General features: G+C 43.4%; 1 protein-coding gene across 5 annotated transcripts in view; it reads right to left on the minus strand.

Moving 5' to 3' along the window:
* LOC119212439 (cGMP-dependent 3',5'-cyclic phosphodiesterase) overlaps window positions 1-20,985 on the minus strand; it is a 111,217-nt gene that overhangs the window by 34,566 nt on the left and 55,666 nt on the right. Inside the window, exon 1 of one of the 5 annotated variants that reach the window (XM_062561119.1) lies at window positions 19,314-19,449. The exons of the other annotated variants lie outside the window; for them this stretch is intronic. Within the exon in view, the coding sequence (XP_062417103.1) occupies window positions 19,314-19,427 (114 nt within the window). The 5' untranslated portion in view covers window positions 19,428-19,449. Of the gene's footprint in view, window positions 1-19,313; window positions 19,450-20,985 lie in introns of those variants that run through there. 5 annotated transcript variants of the gene reach the window in all.

Here is a 20,985-nt window from a genome sequence, read left to right on the forward strand (position 1 = left end):
CTCCACAATTTGTGTTTTTGTGTTTTCTCGCTCTGCACAGCAACCCGTGGCTGAAATCAATCGAGTCTGAAAATAGTTGTGGGAAATGTGAAAGTTGTTGCACAGTATTGGTCTTTTCTCACGTCAGTCTCAAACAAGCGATGCTTCAAAGTCAGTAGAAACGATGGGAATCACTTAGCAACAAGTGAAACTTGACTCGGGCTGCTGGAATTTTAAAATCCTAAAAGGCTGCAGGAAAACATATTTTGGGATCTGAGAACATCATGTGGCGGCCTCGCAAATTTTAAACCAATGTGTAGTTCCAAAGGCTGGCACTCTTCCTGGGGGCTTGGGAGCAACAAATGACCTCAATAAATTTCTCTCTCACGTGAATTCATTGGGAAACAAATGTGGCCCAAAAAGATTCTTCCTGTAGTGTTGCTTTGCGTTGAGAAAAAGGCAGAGGGCCAAACCAGTCTGTAGGAGAACATTACCAGATTACCCAGGACAAACATCAACCAAGTTTCCGGACTGCCACCCCCCCCCCCCCCTTAACCTTAAGGTGGGATGACTAGAAGTTACTTAATAACCTACTAAGGGCTGAGTAACACATATGAGAGGGGAAATAACACTCAGCAGTCATGATAGAAACTCCCTAAAGTGTTTTTCTTAATCACATTGTGATGTACCTAACCACAGAGCTACAGTCACACAAGCTATCATCATCGTTTGCTATTAATAAATGTGAACCTGACACTACGCCGTAGATGTTCAATTTAACGTGCCAGCTACCTGGAACCAAAGGAATGATTGTTCTCTGCAGGACGTTTACGCGGACTCCACGCCACTGAACTGCACAGTGATTAACGCGGTCAAACGCGTCCTGTGGGCCCGTCAATTGTTTTTATCCTGCGTTCCTCACAGCCACATATCCTGCAGCCTTCTGTAATGGCCCGTTTGAATGTCCCCTCGCCCTTTTTTGTCGGCCCTTTTGCTCTCGGGGTTGCCAAACGCTGAGGGCTCAGAAAACAAAAGACAAAGTCAGGAATACCTTCACGTTCACATATAAGGAGGAACATAGAGGTGTATTCCCGTCGCTCACACCTTTTTGTATTTATCCCGGGAACCTTTCGAGCGACTCGAGCCTCTTGTCTAACGCCGGGTGAAAGGCCACCGGTGCTCGTGTAGGTGAGATCACAGAGAAACACACCTGGGCAGCTGTTGTACATGAATGCAGCAAATTAGAAATGAAAATGAATTGTGTTGAAATATAAAGACAGAGTTATTATTCTACCAAACACACACACACACACACACACACAAATGTAAATCTGCACAGCTGCAAGCTCAGGAATATTAATGATTGAATGAAAAGAAAATCATGAAATATGTGATCAAAAGAAGGCAAACGCCTGAGCAACGACGTTTGGTCCAAGGTGATTGGATTGAAATGTTTCTTTGTGTTGTATTGCAGTTTTGATGACATGAAGAGGCCTTGTGTGTGCGTGCACACTTGTGTGTGTGCATGTGTGCACGGGTGCATTATGCCATTGTTTAAGGGTAGAAATACATTTCCTGTTCTAAATTCCAGGATGGACTCCCCTCTGGGAGCTTCCCTGTTTGTCTTTTGAGGAGCACACACACACACACACACGCAGGCCGACACAATGCCTGACGTCACCTCCAGGTCTCTGTGACCTTTAACTCACCTCGCCTTTCCCCTTTTCCTCCCTCACCCGCCTCTCCCCCTGTGCATACTTATCCATCTTTTCTCCTACTGGCTCATCTCGGGTCCCTTCATTGGCTCCTCTCCTTTCCCATGACCTCTTTTCCTCTTCTGTGTCTTTCACCCTTAAAAAGGTCACCTTGAGCAGTGTGTGCGTGGGTGTGTGTGTGTGTGTGTGTGTGCCAGACTACGTAATACACACAGCTTCAAGCTCTAGAGACGCTTTCTGTGAATCTCAAAAGTGCATGTATAAATATTTTAAATATTCATTTCTTACTATTCTAGTTTTTAAACAGCAGGAGCTGTCATTGTATCTGAGGGAAACGGAAAGAAGCTGCAGGGATGTTTGATGAGATTTGAGCAGAGCAAAGTTTTACTCACCAAAACGCTTTGATATGATTGTTCATAAGTGATAAGCGTGAAGGTGTGTTTGAGTTGTTGACAGGAAGTGTTCACGGGAAGGATGCGGGAGTCGAGGAGTTCTTTCCTGTCCGTACCAGTTATAAATCTTGCATGCTTGTGTGCATGTCCTGCAGGGCAAAAGTGTATGCTAAAGAGAGAGAAATGACTGAGAGATGGTGGTTTTTAAGTAGTAAAGTGAGGGGTTGACAGAGGATTTGTTCCTTTAAATCCCCATTCATTGTTTAAACTGCTTATCATGCTCAAAGCTTTGGTTAAGAGGAAAATTAATCTGCTGCTTTTTGAAAATAACTAAATCCTTTTCTACATTTTCTACAAATGTTCAAAAATTGTCATGAATTAAATATCTCTTTATGTGCTAAATGTGGACAAACACGAGCATTAATTGTGTGTCTGTCAGCAGTTGTACTGTGCGTTTTGAGAGCTTTTCCCTGAAAACTTTTCAAAAACTCAGTGACCCCTTTCACATTGTCTTCACACTGTCAATACAAACACATTGTTGTTTGTTGGTTTAACAAAACAAAAATGCTGTTGATTGTAAACAGACGTTTTGTAATCAATGCACGCTTCCAAACTACGGTCAATCTTTTTTAAAAAGGACACTTATGCCGTGCTGAAGGTAACTCCACCCTCCATCATCCCATGAATTCTGGCCCCTGTTGGCTGGCTTTATTTATACCAAAGTATAAACAACTCATCATTAAAACAGAAGCCCGACTGGCACAGGAACAACTGGCAGATACGCTTGTTTTGATCAAATACACTGTGCATTGTTCAAGAGAATGTAATTCAACATTTGTAACCCTGATGGTGTGATCGTAATATGGAACAAGCCCAGAAACTGTAATTACAAGCTGGCAGGACAGGTCGATTACTGAAGTAAGCTAATTGGTTGCCTTTGGAAAATTAAACAATGTGTGAGATCCGAGAAGACAAAGAAGATATAAGAGAAGAAAATGCTTAAACTTAAAATTCTCAAGAGGGGTTGTGCATTAGATGTTGTGTCCTTTAAAACCCAGCATTGTTTCCACTGGGAATATTTCCAACGCTCCTCTGGTGAGTTATTTAAAGCAGGTAATTGCGCAATAAGGGCGACGGCTTAATGCATATTCCGTGTATTTGTGTGCATTTTGTTTTCCTGGCAGGGTGAGCGACTTGCGGACCAGCTTTAAATGAAAACTCTAACACGACTGCAGGTGACCATTTGTTCCGCAATGGGAACCTGTCCACGCTTTTATCTCATCATGTCAGGTCTTTGGTGCTGGCTTGTTCTCCTGCCTGCGTCAGTGAACAATGACCTGAATGCAGCTGGTGCAGAATGCTGCTGCCGGGCTTCTGACAAACACTTCCCCAGGTCCCACATCACCCCGTGACTCATCCCCTTTTCATCGTGGGAAGTACTGGTTCGATTGCAAAAAACTCGTTCTTTTCATATTGATTAGCACCATCAGGCAATGAGGACCGGATGATTGAGTCCTCAGAGGGCCGGGTGGGTGAAGTCTAACCTTAAAGTGGCAGTCAATAATAACTTAATCTTCAAAGTGGAAGACGTAGAACCTGGACATTGTATGTATTTGTTATATTCTGGTTTGGGACATTTTGTGCATCCATGTCAATTTCTTAATATGAAGAAAATTCTACACTTGAAAGGTCTCAAAATGAGTACATTTTTTTACTGAGGGACAAATGAGGGACAATGACATATTCCTCCTTGTTGTGACATTTTGTGATGAGATCCAACGCGAGCCAGTGACAGATGATGTTGAATTGATTATTCACCAGCTGCTGTTTGAGGTGAAAAAGACAAGGTGAAATAATTACAAAAGCAGCATTTTGTTTCATTACATCTTTGTCCTTCACGGCCCATTATGTTTCCCACGTCGAGTGTATTCGCCAAACCCATTACTACTGAGAGCCATGTAACTAATCTCCCGCTGCCCTCATCTTTCATGAAATAGTGAAGAAAAAAAAGAGGAGGACGAGGTCATGGATGATGAAGGTGGTGGAGGAAGAAGATGTGATGAAGATATGAGAGGATGAAGAGGAAGAGGAGGGGGCAACAAGGTTTATTTGTAATGAGGCTAACTTTGCACTGGCAACGGGGCACCAGACACTCAATCAATGCTCGCCCCAGAGGTCACACATACACACACACACACACACACACACACACAAACAGCATGACAGAGTGTTGCTGTTGCCTGAGGCAGTAATTCTGACTAAAGGATTCCTGCCAGAGACACACACACACAGACACACACACTGCGGACCGGACAGGAAGCTCGCTGTGACAGAACATAAATTACTGATCAGACACTGTGTTGCCACCAGCTTGAGGACTAATCTACTGTAGCCGACGTTTGTTAAACTCGACAGAAGAAACACGTCTGCTTTGTTGAGTCTGTCGCACTTTTGCTTCAATTTGAGTAGAGAGCAAGAAACGCTCGATAAAACTCTGACATTTAAATGCATTCTGCTGACTAAACGGTAAAAGCTAAATATATTAGAATGTAAATGAATTAAATGAAGCGCGGTCCAACACATGGTCGCATGCGTTTCAAACACTGATACACACACACACACACACACACACACACATCCAGGCACAAAATCCCAGGTGAGGTCCACTTAGCTGATTGGAGACAAAGTCATTGATTTGGCGTTTAGTGATGGATGGCAGCTGCTTTACATACACGCCCCCCCCCTCCCCCTCCCCCTCGCCCACTCCCACTGACACACACACACTCATTGACACAAACCCAGTCAACTTTAATCTAATTAATCATATAATTGTACTTTTTAAATAGTGTTGTATCTTGCCCAAGGCTGCCTTATCAGGGACTTGCAGAAGTACTTAACTATATATCTCCTGTGTGCGTGTGGGTAGCTGGGATATTTGGATGAATACAAGTATAATTCAGAGGAGGCACAATAAATCATTCCATGCACAGGTCAGAAATACACACGCGATGACACACTGGACTTGGAAAATGCTAAAAAGTTGCATTTTTTGTCAAAACTAATGTTGCTGGACAGAAGTGGATAAAAGATGGCTGGATTGCTCCTGCTGCTAGAAAACTGATATATCATCATCTACTTTTCAAAGTGCGCCCGCAACAGGCACCGACGTGTCATATTTCGACCACATTTCTCAAAACAACAGCGCCGATGTGAGTGTGTGTCCTTTGAGTGTGCACAATCAGAAATAGAGATCATAGCCAGGCCATTAGGTTTCCGTCCGTCTTCTCACACACACACACACACACACCTTCATTGCTGTGTGACCTAACTGTGTGAATACTATTTTGATGTTTTGTGTGCATGTTTGAACTGCACACTCCGTCTGATGTCACAGTGAGGTTAACGTGTTTGAAGAGCGACCGCACAATCGATTACACGTTTGTGCCAAAGATCCATATTGTGTGCGTTGCTGTGAGTCTCCCCTCATGCGACTCATTACACACACACGCACACACACACACACATGTACGCCGAAATAATCACAAATGCAAGATTTCAAAGAGCAAAAGAGGAAAGAAGTGAGAGAAAGCAAACTGTTAAATATATCTGAATATCAACCACAACTGTGATCAATTCCCCAATAATAGATCCATGCCATTAGTGAAGCAAAGAGCAGGCAGAGCAGAAAGGAAAGGGGCCGAGAAAGTGGCAGGGGGAGACAAAAAGAGACAAGGTGGAGTGAACAGGAGACAGCAAATAAAAGGAAGGGTGAAAGGAGAGCGGGATGAAGCGATTGATGCATGGCAGGCGATTCAATAAAACACCAATAAAAGAGGACTGATTGGGTGGGGGTGCGTGTCAATGAGGGAGGCAACGGGGATCAACATGAATAAGGGACCAGGATACATTGAATCAGGTGGAAAAGGTTAGAAGCAAATGGATAATGTAATGAAAATTATATATGTAGACAGCAGCAATGTGTGTGAGTCTCACTCGACAATTCCTGTATTCGACTGTTTTCTGCCTCTCTACAATGATGGCGACGGCTTTTTCAAGGGGTTTGCTTGAGATAGCAAGAAGTAGCGTTATGAGCGAGGTGACATTTATACGGGTAACTGGAGCCTTTTTAAAAAAAGAACCGGTTGCGTTACACTTGGCTGAAATTGGACTGGGAGAGTAATCTCTGAAGGAGTACTGGCTGCTGGCAAAGAGACTGCCGTGTGCAGAAATAATTAGAAACTCGTCAACCCTGTGACATCAACATTTTGTTTTGCGAGAGAAAAGGATGAAGAAGAGAGAAGCAAGCACCAATTACTGTGTGGACATTAAAAAAAACACACACGGCTATAAAATAATGTAGCTGTTAGAACAACATCCAGCTCTTTACTGCAGCAACTAACCCCTCTGAAATCTCTGATTGATCGATAAATAACAAAGTTAGATTACAAAAATGCAAAACCATCTACTCTTGTGTTTGAGAAGTGAGTTGCTGACCAGGGAGCTAACGCCAGCCAAGTGATCCAATGTCGCAGCAGTTTTCTGACAAAGACGCTACTAGCTATCACTAAAAAGCTTAGTTTTACTGACGGTGTTGGACCGAGGGCCAAAGTGAGCGGCCACGTGTGAAACACACTGTCACGTTCCACGGGGATTTGGTCACTCATGCAGCGCTTCTTCCCGTGGGCGTCATCCTTCTTGACATCTCCTGCAGTCCCCACCGCAGCAATTGATACTTTATTCTACTGGATGGGAGATCCGATTTTCTTTTATGCAAAACCTGATTTTGTGTGAGTTTATTCCAATTCAGACTGCAGGAAACGCTGTAAAGGTCACTAATGTATTCACTCAACCATTTAAGAGTAAAACTGAACACAGGCAATATTATTATACACAATTCTTTTTTTCTATTTAGTTCTTAAATTTCATTTAACATTTTCTGCTCTGTGATTTTTTTGTATTGTGTAGATATTGTGCATTTTGTGTTCAGTACGGAACACTTACTGTATACCATATGATGTCATGTAACCTTACCTGCTGCTACACACATATTAAGTAAATAATAAAATATACATCCATCTATTTATCTAAAGGTAGGTGTCTATTATTTGAGTTATTAAGTAAAATAAGGCATTTGGTCGAAGCGTTTAGAGATGAAATGTAATGCATGCGGGTGTGTGTGTGTGTGTGTGTGTGTTTGTGCGTGTGCATGGGTGAGTGCGGCGTTGGGGCATTTCTCCTCCAGTCCAGCTGGTATGTGACAATGATGCCATGGCAACAGAAGAAAGCATCACAGCCAAAATGTCTGTTAGCAGACTTGTAGATATGACTTTCCTTCTGTCCACCTCTTTTATTCTTGATTCTCTTTATCTCTGTTAATCTGTCTATTTCTGTCTGTACCATCATCTATTAATCTGAGACCTACAAATCTTCCCTTGTGTCGATGTGTCCGTTGATTCTGTCAGTAAATGATCAATCTTCCTGTTCATCCCCCTGTTCATTGATCCACCCTCCCATCTTTCTATAAATCGTATGCTTTATCCAAATTCCTGTGTATCTATCTGTTATATTGCTGCCATTCATTGTTGTGCAGTGGATGTGTGCGTTGGTCTCTTACCTTAAATACGAACATCCGAAAACACCAAGAGGAAGAGACATAAATGGGAGAGAGAGAGAGAGAAAGAAAGAAAGGGACATATTAGATATAATTGATCTATATAATTGTTCATCATTAACAGAATGTATTTGAATTTTCAAATACAAACAGTCAAGATTTTTTTCTTAATTTAATGGATTTGCCTCGAGGGAAAAAAACATTCATGCACACATAATTAGGTCAATACAGCTCCACAAGATAAACTAAGACAAGCTCTGAGGAGAGACCAGGTTAAACAAATATACATATACACATGGGACTTCATATGGTGTGAATGACGGTGCCCCCCCTCGCTTTGGCTTAAGGTCAAAGGTGAAAGAGCTGTACTGATGATGAGGTCATCATGTCATCACACACTCTTCCACATTGGAGGAACGCCACCCACTTCCTTTTAACCTCAAGGCACACATGTACGCCGGCACGCACTGTTCAAACACACTGTGGCACACATACACAGGCTTTTATAAGGTGCGTATCTGTGTGTGTATCGCTGTGTACTTAGAGACATGTGCCTGTTTGTCTATTCAGACGTACAACTGTGGGTCTTTCTGTAAGGGTTTATTGGTGTGTGTGTGTGTGTGTGTGTGTGTGTGTGTGTGTATGAGCGTGCCATATCATTTCTTTTTGCATGTTAAATGTCACACTGTGGCCCTATAATCCAACACCTGTTGCGACTGCGTGCGCGTGTGTGTGTGTGTGTGTGTGTGTGTGTGTGTGTAGCCCTACAGACGTGAAGGGTCAGCTCTGCAGAAAATGGTCCATTGAGCAGCAATTGCATTCCGCTGCCAACGACTCTCAGCTTGACTCTGGCCTTTTTCTATGCAGCTTTACGTAAACCGCTGAGCCCACACACACACACACACACACACACACACACACACACACACACACACACACACACACACACACATACACACACACACTTGTGGATGAGCGGATAAAAGGGAGAGACTGAGAGCAAGAGTGGAGGAGGTGTGACTAATCTTCTCTTCCTCTGTTTGGAAAGAGTGGAGGAGATGAGAGAGGGCTGTAAAATCATTTTGACAGGCAGGATTAAGACACTAACACACACACGTACACACACACACACACACACACACGTGCACAGGTAGGATTTCCTTCATACACCCACAGAAGATAACATCTCTTTCAAACACCAACATTTTCCCTCTCACATATATTCTCACACATCTATATTCTTCTACGCAAATAAGTATACAGAATACTTTACACGTGGTACCAACATGCTTCTGCTCTGCAAGCTGTGCAGAGATCCGATGCTGCAGAATTATATTGACATTTATGTGGAATTCAGTGTTTTAGCAAGATTGTCACTTTTGGTTGAAATATAAGAAACGTGAAAGACTTTGTATCATTGAATTTTAAGGTCTTCAAATGTCGTCTGGCGCGGGACCAGAATAATGTTCTGTTTTTGTAAATGTGGGTAAGTGGAAAACTCAGTTGAACCAGTTAAAGGGAATACTTTTGGAGACTGAATCAAACTGAGCATAACAGCCACAACACTGGGCCCTTTTTTTGGCTGACAGCAGCAGCCCGTTGAATTCAAACTGCTGATGCTGCAAACTGGTCTGAATGAGTAAATTTAACTAAATCTCCCATCAGGTTCTGTTGAATTAATCGTTGTTAAGACTCAAACTACGTAAAATGGGGAATGTATTTACATTTTGAAAACTTCCTCACAGCATATAACATCATCACTGCACAGAAAAATGATGATCACACCGAGTGAAATACATTCAAAGCCAGCGCATACATTTAATATGGCTGCCACAGCACGTTGTGACAACAGACCAATTTCTTCTGGTCACAGTAGGATAACCACTCACAAAAGCTCCGTTCCACGAGGCTTTGCTCGTGCCGTGGCATGGAACCGCAGCACGAGCCTCCACTCAACTGTGCACAAGCTGCAGCACGAGCGTGCACAAAGACCTCCATGTGCAATGCACAGTGCGCTGCAGAAAAACAAGATGTACTGCAAAAGGGCAAGAGGCTAAATGCCATAAACGAACTCACGTAACAACGGGCCGCTTCTTTGCCTTCAAACAATCCGTGTGAACGAATAGGTTGAGTAATAACAGCATTGTATTGAGGCAAATCGCTGACTCAGCCGGCGTCCACGAGCGCGGATGGCTGCCCAATTTTCCCAATTCATCACATCTGACCCAAGAAGCGGATTGAGCATAATGCACAAAACGCAAAAACAGCGATGAGCTTGTAGAAACAACGTCTCCTGGCCCCTCCTGTGAGCGGATGGCGAATCCGCAGCATCGACATGACAGTGAGCCGGCGTGCACAACAGGGAGGCCTTGACACCAAAGCTGCCAGATGGAATGCAGCCACCATATTGTGATGCCTTCCGTGGAAAAATTACATGGGGAAAAAAGAAAATAATTTGGATCTCTTCTATGTTACCTGATACAGAATTTCCACCAAAAAAAAAAATTAGCCGGGAAACTTTAGGGAAAAATTGAAAGTAGAGTTTTGTGGGTTTGAGCGTTATGAGCTTATGGAGTAGGAGGTTTAAACTGACAGAAGACACAAGTATATTCCACCCGTTGTTCACACAGACGCACACACACACACACACACTGGCATCCTGTCCATCGCTCACTGCCACAGAGAGACGGCCGTGTGTCTGTTTCCTGTCGGATGGGTCAGAGAAGGAGAAATTACACTCCCCAGTCATCGCATCTCTGATGTTCAACCTGCGCGCGTGTGCGTGTGCGTTTGTCAGGGTCTCCACGTCGCCACCGGCTCCTGGAAACTGAATTGAGTGAAATGGAAAAACTGGGAAATATTTTCATATGATATTAAAGTGATGAAAGATGAAATAAAAACACCTTCAGCGCGCAAAATATTTCCGACTTCCGTGAGGCCTCGACGCTAAGCCCCCCCCCCCCCCCCCCCACACACACCATATAAATTAGAGTGATTATTTTGGAGCTTTCTCTGAATCTACCCCGACTTGACCCGAGAGAGATTACGGGAAAGCGAGGAGAGGGGTGAAGAAGAAGATGAATGCAAAACGAGGTCTGCTGTCCTCATTTGTGGGAAGGATAACAGGACCCTCTCTGAGAGGAATCTGAAACTCTTGCAAATACCCAAACGTTGGCTTCACAGATTTAAATACTTTTTGCTGCCGAAAGGAATCAGTGCGTTGTCTCACCAGGGTGTACGTGTTTGTCTAGTTTGTTCCATCACGCACTTTTCTACCCACCTGTTGCCCACCTGATGGGCCGCGTTCACAGATGTTTGCATTTCTGTCGGGGGGGCAGATTTTCCGTCGCCACAACAACGTTGCAACCTTTGTGGTTGAGATCAAAATGAAGGTCTGAGTGGCTGGTGGGATACATTCTCCAAATGTTCCACAGTGAAGGTAAAAGGCTTGATGCAATTCTCATGGCTTTTATCGAGCTGCGAACGGAGAAAATAATGACTTCCCTTCAGGGCTTGACATGAATAAATGTGTTTGGATGCACGCTTTTTGTGATTGTTGTTGGGATGCGTTTTCTATCAGGTTTAGAGGTCATTATTTCAGGGGGAGGATGTGGACAATTAGGCTTTTAGAGGGAAGCAAAGACAAACTCCATCTTTTCTCAAAACTAACAAGCACTCTCTTTCTGATGAAAATGGAGGAAAGGGAATTGTGTACATTTACCAACCTTGTGTAACAAGGTACTTCTCTGAGATAAATATTCTTCATGCTTCACAGAAGTTTTGATAGTTTACGCGTCTCATTTGACAAGATTTTGCGACATTCAAGGCACAACTGCCATCTTGAATCAGGATGTAATCTATTCAGTGTCATGTTTCCTCAACACAAGCTTTAGAAAGTGACCTAAAACAAAGCTCCTCTTTGCATTTCTCAATGCGGGGGTTATAATAAATATTTATTTTGAATTTTCAGAAGCTTCTGTTTTTCACCTGTTTTTGAATGCGCTGGGCTTCCTGTTTGTGTAGAAACACTGTACGACGGGATGAGTCAGACTCAGTTTGAGACAAGGGACTCCAGAATTACAGAGCTGTGTTGATACTGGAACAGGAAGAGGTCGTCCTAAATCTGCTCCGTGGGCCGTTTCGGGACATTCCTCAAAACTCTCAAACATATTTTGTGTTTTTCATGGACAGAATTCAGGGAATTAGCGGAACAACCAGATTCCGGGTTTGGATTTGTGTGGAGAATCTCCCCCGGCTGGTTAAAACCTGCAGGGAAACAAAGCTCAGTGCGGCGTTCAGCGCTCTGATCCGAAGGTTAGTGTGACTCAGAGGTCAGCGTAGTTCACGCCGCTCATAGCCGAGCCGCTACTAATCTTTTACGCCCACATAACCCCCACTCGCTTTTAGATATCTGTGCGAGGGCGGCGGCGCCACGGAAGGTAAAATTAGGATGTGCAGAACGCAGGAACAATCATTTACATAACTATATCTATGAGAATGCTGCACTGAAAGGAACAAGAGAGGGTGCTGATTGATTCTTCCATTTTCCCTGATTATTCTGTTTGAATAAAACACACACACACACACATTATAACGCAAAGAATAACCTGCCATAATGGGATCTATCAGTCTACTATACACAGTCCATACATTTCTCCTATCTTGCACTTTCCAATCAATTCTGTTCCCAAGGTGACGGCAATTTTAGATGTCCGTTTCTACGGTAACTGACCGATGACTAACTGTGATATGCTTCTTTTCTTTTTTTTTCAAACTCCCTCGCTGCCTCATTGCCGGCTGCTGGTGTCATTATTTTTGTTGAAGAGGGGGAAAAAAAAGTATTTTAATTTCCTTTTATTTTTTTTTACCGACATACTAGTTTGGTATCAACACACTGTTTAGCTGACGCTCTTCCAGGGAGAGCTAACAGCAGCTAGAATGCACACTGGCAGACGGGATTGAGGTCTGATGTTCGGATCAGACACACACGTTGTGGAGAGACGACTCCGAGGTGGTGAACTGAAATCATGATTATAGCCACAGCAATCAAGATTTTCCTGCAGTAAAGTTGACAGGCGTCTCTGGTTTTAATGCCAAACCAAATCCTGCCTTAATTCATAACACAAGAAAGTTGTTATTCAAGAGTCAATTTTCATCAAAGTTCCAGCTCTAATTCTAAGTAACACTGAGCCAGAAGAGAGTCTTCAACAGGTTGGTTTCCTCTTCGTTATGAGTTGAATTGGTTGTATGTTATTATTGGATTAAAGAGAAGCAGAACATTGACCGATTCCTCATCTCTGTGTCTGATTGCTAAATGATTAAATATCATCAGTGTGTGTGTGTGTGTGTGTGTGACACACTGAGAGAGAGAGAGTAGTAACTATCCAAACTACGTGCAGGTTTTCAAAGTGGATCTTGGGTTTGGTCCACAAGCACCTCTCAGCCAACCACAAACTACCGCTCTTCTGTCCCTGCTCCTCCCCTCCTTCATCCCTCTGGAGCGCTCGTGCGCCCACTCACACTAATTTACAAAGAAAAACACACCGATGAAGTGGGATGAGAAATGGTAAGAGGGGATAACAGGAGGAGAATAAAAGCTCCTGTGGCGCTTTGCACACGCACTGTTTTCAAAAAGAATTACGCCGTACCACCGCGGACTGCTAATTCAGAGGATCTTGTCATAACGACCTTGGACACTCGGGTTTGTTTTTCCAGCCGTTTGAGTTTCCCTGTGGCAAAGACAGATGTTAGTACGGATATACATGCATGTATATATCTAGCTAATGTACATACATATATACACAGTGTAAAACACTGCCTAAGGCTTTCCTCGAGCAAAGCTCGAAACCTCATCCAATGCTGACCGTAATCTATTTTTAAGGTGTCTTCATTACATTAAGCGTCGGCAGGTAAAAAGAGAGACTCACAATAGAAACAGAAAGAATTCTAGAGAGAGATGTGTTTTCTACCCTGTAGCAGTTTAGGTGGAGGAGTTTGTGTCTACTGCTGGCGTATTTTCACGCCTACGTGCCCTTTGTTTCGAAGACGTTTGTGCTGATCTCTTCCCCACAATTTACTGGGAGCTGCAGTTTTACTTTCACTTTGATCAGTGTCAGCATGTATCATTAGGGAACAGTGAACAATGTACCCGAGGTTAGAGGACCATTAGGAATCTGACAAAATAATTGCATTGTAATTCCCCCCAAAACTGACGCACACATTTTGCCAAGCGGCTTTATTAGTAGTCAAGCGGAGGTTTGACTTCCTTTACCAATGCCACACAATTTATTCAACACATGGCAAAAGCAAAGATGCTGGAGTCAAATCTGTGATGAAGTTTGATGTTTTCTGTTCAACAAGAAGCCTCCAGGGATGCAAACAGCAGGGACACACATCAATGCCTATGGTTGTGGTTTCCATAAGAATGAAATTGCTTTTCTTTATTTCTGGTGCCTATGGGTATGTATGTGTGTACATGTATGTGTATATATACATATATGGGTGGGTGTGTGTCTGTGTGGAAAACGCAAAAATAAAGTGATAAAAAAAAGAATGAAATTGCTCATGCAGCATTCTTTGGTTGCCGTTACATCCTGATTTCACTCACGAGACCACACAAAGGTCCTTGAGTCTCGACAGCTCAGTTTGGCTGTAGGCACATGAGTGCTTTGAGCTAAAAGACATCGTCAGCCTACAAATACAATGTTAAGCACCATGTTCATCACTTTAGCCTAGCGCGTAATGCATGCTAAAGTAGCTCATTTGCACCCGACAATGGAATACTGGGGGGGGGGGGGAAACTCCACCTTCCTTTATGAATACATGGATCACATTCAGAGACAAACCATTTAACGGGTTGTCACTGAATGGAGATGTTCATCAACACCCGCCCCCCCCCCCAAAAAAACCCCCCACCAGTCCGAGGATCAAGAGAGTCATTTCACATCATCTGGGGACGATCCAACTGGTTGAAACATATTTTAGTCTGGACGTCAAACTGGTGGGTGCCACCCATCCATAAGAATACTTGCGATGAACTTGAAGTCATTCATTTAATTGAACACACTTAAATCCACTCACTTCGAATCCACAGCTTGTCTGAAGGAGTTTACAAGAATCTAAACTTTCTCAACATTTTAGGCTCATTTAACAGCTATCAGCAGTGCACGGCCCCCCCTACAGCAGCTAAATGAACCTCAGCTAAGAACTCAGCATCTGTCGTTTTTTTTGCTTCCTCCGAAAACAGCTGCATCTCACCACGTTCTCCCAGTGGGTGGGTTTGGGGGGGCGGGGGGGTTTAGTGGGGGGTAGACGCAGAGAACGGAAAAACTGAGAAGTGAAGAAGAAGCAGAGATGGACTGAAAGGGCAGAAAGATTGGCGGGTAGAAATGGGTCAATAACGCTCGCAGAGACAATGAGGGAGATCAAATGGCTCAGCTTTGCCTGAAAAGCATAAAGGATTTAATTTCCTGGTCAAACACGGTGGAGGCATTTTAGTGGCCGAGGGCGAGGGCGCCACGCCACTAATATTGTTTTATCAGCCTCAATAACCAGAACAAACACACATCATCCCAATGGAGCCTTTGTGTGCCTCTCATCTACACAACCCCTTTGTATAAATGACGTTAACACACACCGCTCTGTTTCCAACACACACACAAACGCACACATGCAGAAAGACACCGAGGCTCTGCATAGCTTAGCCCTCTTGTCTTGTGCTAACTGACAATTTGGCTCTGTCATTTCCATGGTAACGCAGAAGAGGATTGCCTGTGGAGGTATGTTGACATGTTTAAATATATACTGAGTCTCTCTCTCTCTCACACACACACACACACACACACACACACACACACACACACACACACACACACACACACACACACACACACACACACGGTGGTATGTGTTGCTCACACAGGACTATGAAGTGTGGAGATTCTCATTTCAGACAAGAAGAAATCCTCCTTTTTGCCTTTTCTGAATTATTCTATTGCATCAAATGCTTGAATAAGTGTGTGTGTGTGTGAGTGTGAGTGTGAGTGTGATTGAGAAGAGGCCAATTCACATGTGACATGCAAATAATAACAGACCAACAACACCGCTTCCCTCTTTGTCGAAGAATCACAGAGCTTCTCTCCCTCTGTCTTTGACTTTTAATTTAACGGTCAATCTAATCCCTCAGGGGGCGACACAACCTCTCCTCTGGTCCCCTTCCTCCTCCTCCTCCTCCTCCTCCTCCTCCCCTCCAAGCTTCACTGAATACCAAGTGTGAACGTCCAAAATGAAGAAAGAATTGTCTGTAATATTTTATGTTTTTAATTAGTTTACTCAACTGTAGCCTGTGATTAAAATATGGTGAAGAATAAGTAATGGGGTGTTCTACAGATAAACTGGTGTGTTACTGAATTCATCTTTCTGGGTTACACAGATATTGGATTTTAGCTTCAGTTCCTTAAGATTTCCTTTTGATTGTCTGGGTGTTGAGTGGTAGATCTTCTGTACCAATTAAAACCAGAGGTATGTACTGTGCAAAAGGTGTGATATTAATGAGACATGAGGATTGTAAAAATAAGAATATATCACAAGATTATAACCAATAAAATACATCAGCTTATGTTGAGTGGCACAATTTCTGCTGGAATTCTACCAGATTGTAATTTTTTTTAGTTTCTATATGAAGGTATCAGGCAAATTGGCAAATAGGAACAATATAAAACACGCTGACACAGTGTCATTATTTCTGCTCTCGCTTGTGCATGTATAGTTGTGTGTGTGTGTGTGTGTGTGTGTGTGTGTGTGTGTGTGTGACAGGCGGCAGCTGTGGCGTCTGTTAGCGCTCCCTGTGATTAAATCATAAATAATTAAAGCTTTGAAAGAGACAGAAAACGAAGGGGGGGGGGGGCGTGCGTATAATAACGTTCTCTGAGGGTGTGCAAATGATTGCTTAAACAAGCCCTGACATATAATGTACTTCTGCCTTCAGATGGTTTGTTAGGGCTACTTACATTCCATTTGACTCTTTGTTTCTAAAGTAAATCAAGAGTCTGACTAATGCTTCGGGCGGAGAAAAGGGTGATTGAGTTTGTGGAAAGTAATGAACAAAGTGGAATAAAAATCGCCATATCCAACGTTTCTGTTTGAGTAACTCTTACGGCTGTTTTTGTTCCTGCAGCGACTTCCAGTTTGCGGGTACGTGGGTTTTGATGAAAATAGAACATTAATAGTTGGTGTATCGATGGCACGTCTGCTCTCTCTTCCAGCCGTGCCTTCAAACCACAGCGGAAGCAAAGGCATAACACACAGTTGTGTAACAGCGACCCCCCACATCTCTCTTCTCCACTCACCTCCCACATCACCACTCCATCCGAGCGAAAAGCCTCACAGCTTCGGTGTGTTGCTGTCTAATGTTGACGATTGTATCCGGTATATTGATGCTGAAACATCGGCAGTGTCTCTCATCCCTGATCCCCTTCCCTCCCCCTCCTCGCTCACACAGGAGCGGTCACTTTCTTTATCCTAATTATGTCTTTGTTGTAACAAACTTAATTCCACTGGTTTCAAAATCCGTTTTGTCTTCCCTAGTTCACTAGTTTTTTTTTTCATCAAAAATACATAGAAATGTGAAGGGAGTTCTGATCCTCCTCAGTGAATCCAAACAAAATTATCTTGTTTTCATGAGGCAAGTCAAACACAAATACAAAGACACTGCTTCTTAGATCCCCAAATTAGTTTACTGAGCCACCAGTAATGCCTGCTACAGGAAGCTCCGCCCCCCCCCCAACCCCACTCACCATTTCCTACACACACGCACGCGCGACTTATCCGTCAGGTTGGGGGTGAATGGACCCAAAAGGGACTTGAGTTATCGTCTATAAAACGGGAGATACAGCTAAAAGTAATGGAGGCCCAGTAGCTCCCATGTGAGCATCCACCAGGGAGCCGAGCCGGAGGTGACACTTGTTTCAATCAGACGGACATTACAAGCTGCTCCCTAAGGAGAGACATTTTTATGGTTCCCTCGTTTATGAATACAGAAAAGGAGGGAAAATTACAGAGCTGGGAAAGCTCCAAGTTCTGGAGAAAAACAGAGCTCGAAGGAGTCATAATGGTGGTTTTTATTCCTGCTTTGGTCCCCCAACTACCAATCCCTAATACCTAATGTTGCTGCCACGCACACAATAGAGCTGTTGATTACGTTTTTCTTACCTCCCCGGGCAGCAATTGTTTCCTTTTATTTCATCACGATCAACTTGCAAAGATTTGAGTCTATCAAAGGAAATCTTTAGAGTGCAATGTGTTGGTTCTATTGACAACTGACAAATTAGTCAGTATGAAAGGCTTGGTGAATTTGTTTCGGCTGATGTTGTTTTTGTTTTGCTTCAGAAGTTAACTGACTAACAGAAATATATGAATTCTTGATTTCTTTTGATCCATCTCATTTCTTTTGCATCGCAGCTACTCAGTAATCGCGCGTAGCCTGCTTGTACAAAAAAGCTTGTTAAACGTTTATAGTACGCAGAATGTATTTAATCTCGTATGTGCTGTGAAAACAATAACATTAATGCATTTAGATGACACAACGTCAATTAACAAACGCGGAGGCATCGTAATGGGGCTAAAGTAACGGCCCAAAATGAAGCTAATTAAATGTTCTCGGTGATGGATTCCCTATCTGAAGCATGTGTGTTGATTTCCGTGTGCCGGCAGGAGCTGAAACCAGCAGCTGCCTGCAGGGAACTAAATTAATCTTGCATGCTTTGAAAAAATAAGTCTCATCTAATCTGCGCTGTAAAGAAATGTGCAAAACCACCTGATGCTCCCTCACAGAATTATGATATTTTGAATTATTCATAAACTGAATACTTTTAGCAAATATTTTAGGGATTTAACAGGGAGTCTAAGTTAAATCGTCATATTAAACATAAAAGATTTTACTACCCTGATTTTTCGACCTTTCACACGGCGCGTGCAAGAAGACAACATGCATCACGTCCGTCGTCTTTTTGCTGACTGTCCTCTTTTTCACTGTTTCCTGCTGCCACCTGTTCCTGTGTTTCCTCTCCCTCGCTAACCTCTCCTAAATACCTCTTGTTGGTCTGCCAAATACACACACACACACACACACACACAGAGATGGATACATGCAGGCATGCGGATGTTTTATTATTATGAAGATATATGCAAACACATTTTGCATGTTCTAGCCTCTCTGCTTGTTTGTGTGTCTGTATGCACATGTGTGTGTGTGTGTTTGCACTCGGCTGTTTGAGTTGAGTTTGTGCACTTGTCCCCCTCGTTAGTGTGTGTCTTTTTTATAACCGCTGTGTATCGGAAATACCTTCACACCCTCGGCCCGACAGACGCCGTGGCAGCTAATGTTGCGCTGCGCCTCTCGCTCCCTCTCGGCCTTCGGCTACTTAGATACAAGCACAGCCACAATATTCCCTCGATTTACGCACACAGACATGCAGACACACACATGCTTCGTTGGTATCATCATTATCATCATCATCATCATCATCATCTTTTATTCCAGCATAGCCAGAGGGATATACTGGGGATTGATATAAGAAACTGAAGTTATTAAAAACACATGCATCTACTCATTCTCACATTATTGATCCGCCCTCCTGTGGGCCTCCTTCCTTTTGTGCCCCCTTCTCCTTCTCCCCTCTTTCTCTCTCTGTTCCACGCGGTCTGCCGGAGTTCTGGTGTCGGATCCCTCATCCATATTCAGTGCCGAGGCCATCTGTGTGCCTCCAATATGCATGGAGCAGCCTGCCGGAGTCTCGCTGCCAAGCTCACAGCCAGCCAGTGTTCCAAGAGAATGCGCGTGTCATTTTGAATTTAAGCACAGCCCATTTACTTCTGTCCATGCATTTTGCAACGCGTGTCACGGCAAAACGATGGGACTAAATCTGCAACGTGACGTGTGACTTCTTAACAGACACCCGTGTCAGGTGGTTGTATTCTGTCAGTGATTGGTGTAAAGTTTTATCCACGTCCTTTACTGAGTGACATCACCCTGCAGCATCTTTCACTACGTCAAAGAAATATTCCTCTATCCGGGGAGGGTTTGCTGAATGAATACAACTTAGACATGATAAATTACACTACAACAACAGTGACAAAATGCATGCTTTTATTTAACACAGAAAATACTGCTTAGAGTAGAGTTTGAGCCTTTTTCTGACAAGAAATAATAAGGAAAAATGTCACCTTACGAACAAAGGAAAAACGCGCCCTGATATATTTATTTCTGCTGACTCCAGCACATCACAATAGTCACGGCAGAGAACCACTAGTGCATCATGCTCTTACATGGCATATGAAAACAATGAAAAATGCACACGCTTACACACAGACACACAGACACACACACACAATACAGTGGCGGAACAGATGCCTGAGTGCAGGACCTTCTGGGAATATTTGTGCTATTTTCTAGAAATTGTGGAAGAAAAAAGCACTCCTTCCCCTCCTCCATCCTCGTCGTGTCCTCCAACTGTCGCTTCAACGCGGTTGACGTCTAATTGCATTTTTCAATTTTCACCCGAGATAAAGCTCTTCTTATTAATGCGCTTTAACTTTCTTTGTTGTTTTTACTCTTCCTCTCATTTTTCCATCAATTTTCCTCCATCTCCGAGCCAGTCCAACACGTACAGTACCCACTCGTCTTGTTATGAAGCCAATTAGTGTAACTGAAATAGTTTCCATGGCGACAGAGGTGCTAATAATAACAGACACCCCACAGCAATGGCTGGTGAAGAAGACACACGAAAGAAGAGACACACGTTGCATGAAGAGGAGCACACACTAGCAGACAAAGACGTTCACTAGCCTCACGTACGTGCTGTATGGATTCTACACGAGTGCATCGAGGCCTGCACGACCGAACAAGATGGTAAACAAATCAATTACACCGAGCGCCGTGATGGAAGGGAAGCAGATGGAGAGCAACGCACTGCCGCGGTGTAGAGTTGAGACACATTGACAGTCAGTTTGACCCCCGATGCTGAGATGAGTTGAGAAAAATATGAATTACACTTCATGGAAAAGTAATCGGAGGCTGCTGCCTGTTTAGTACACACAGAGGTACCGGATTACTCTTCGCTATTTTATCTGGTGTAATAAAAATGCTAATGTAATTCAATTGACATTTGTTACTGTGACGAGTGGGAGCACTTGTGTGTCTTTCTACAAAGATCTGGACTCCGGTCACAGGATTGAAAGTAGGCTCGGACCGAACTCAGAGCTAATTTTAGATTGTGATGTCTCAGAGGGT

This window comes from Pungitius pungitius, chromosome 3, assembly GCF_949316345.1.
Source record: "Pungitius pungitius chromosome 3, fPunPun2.1, whole genome shotgun sequence".
Taxonomy (NCBI): Eukaryota; Metazoa; Chordata; class Actinopteri; order Perciformes; family Gasterosteidae; genus Pungitius; species Pungitius pungitius.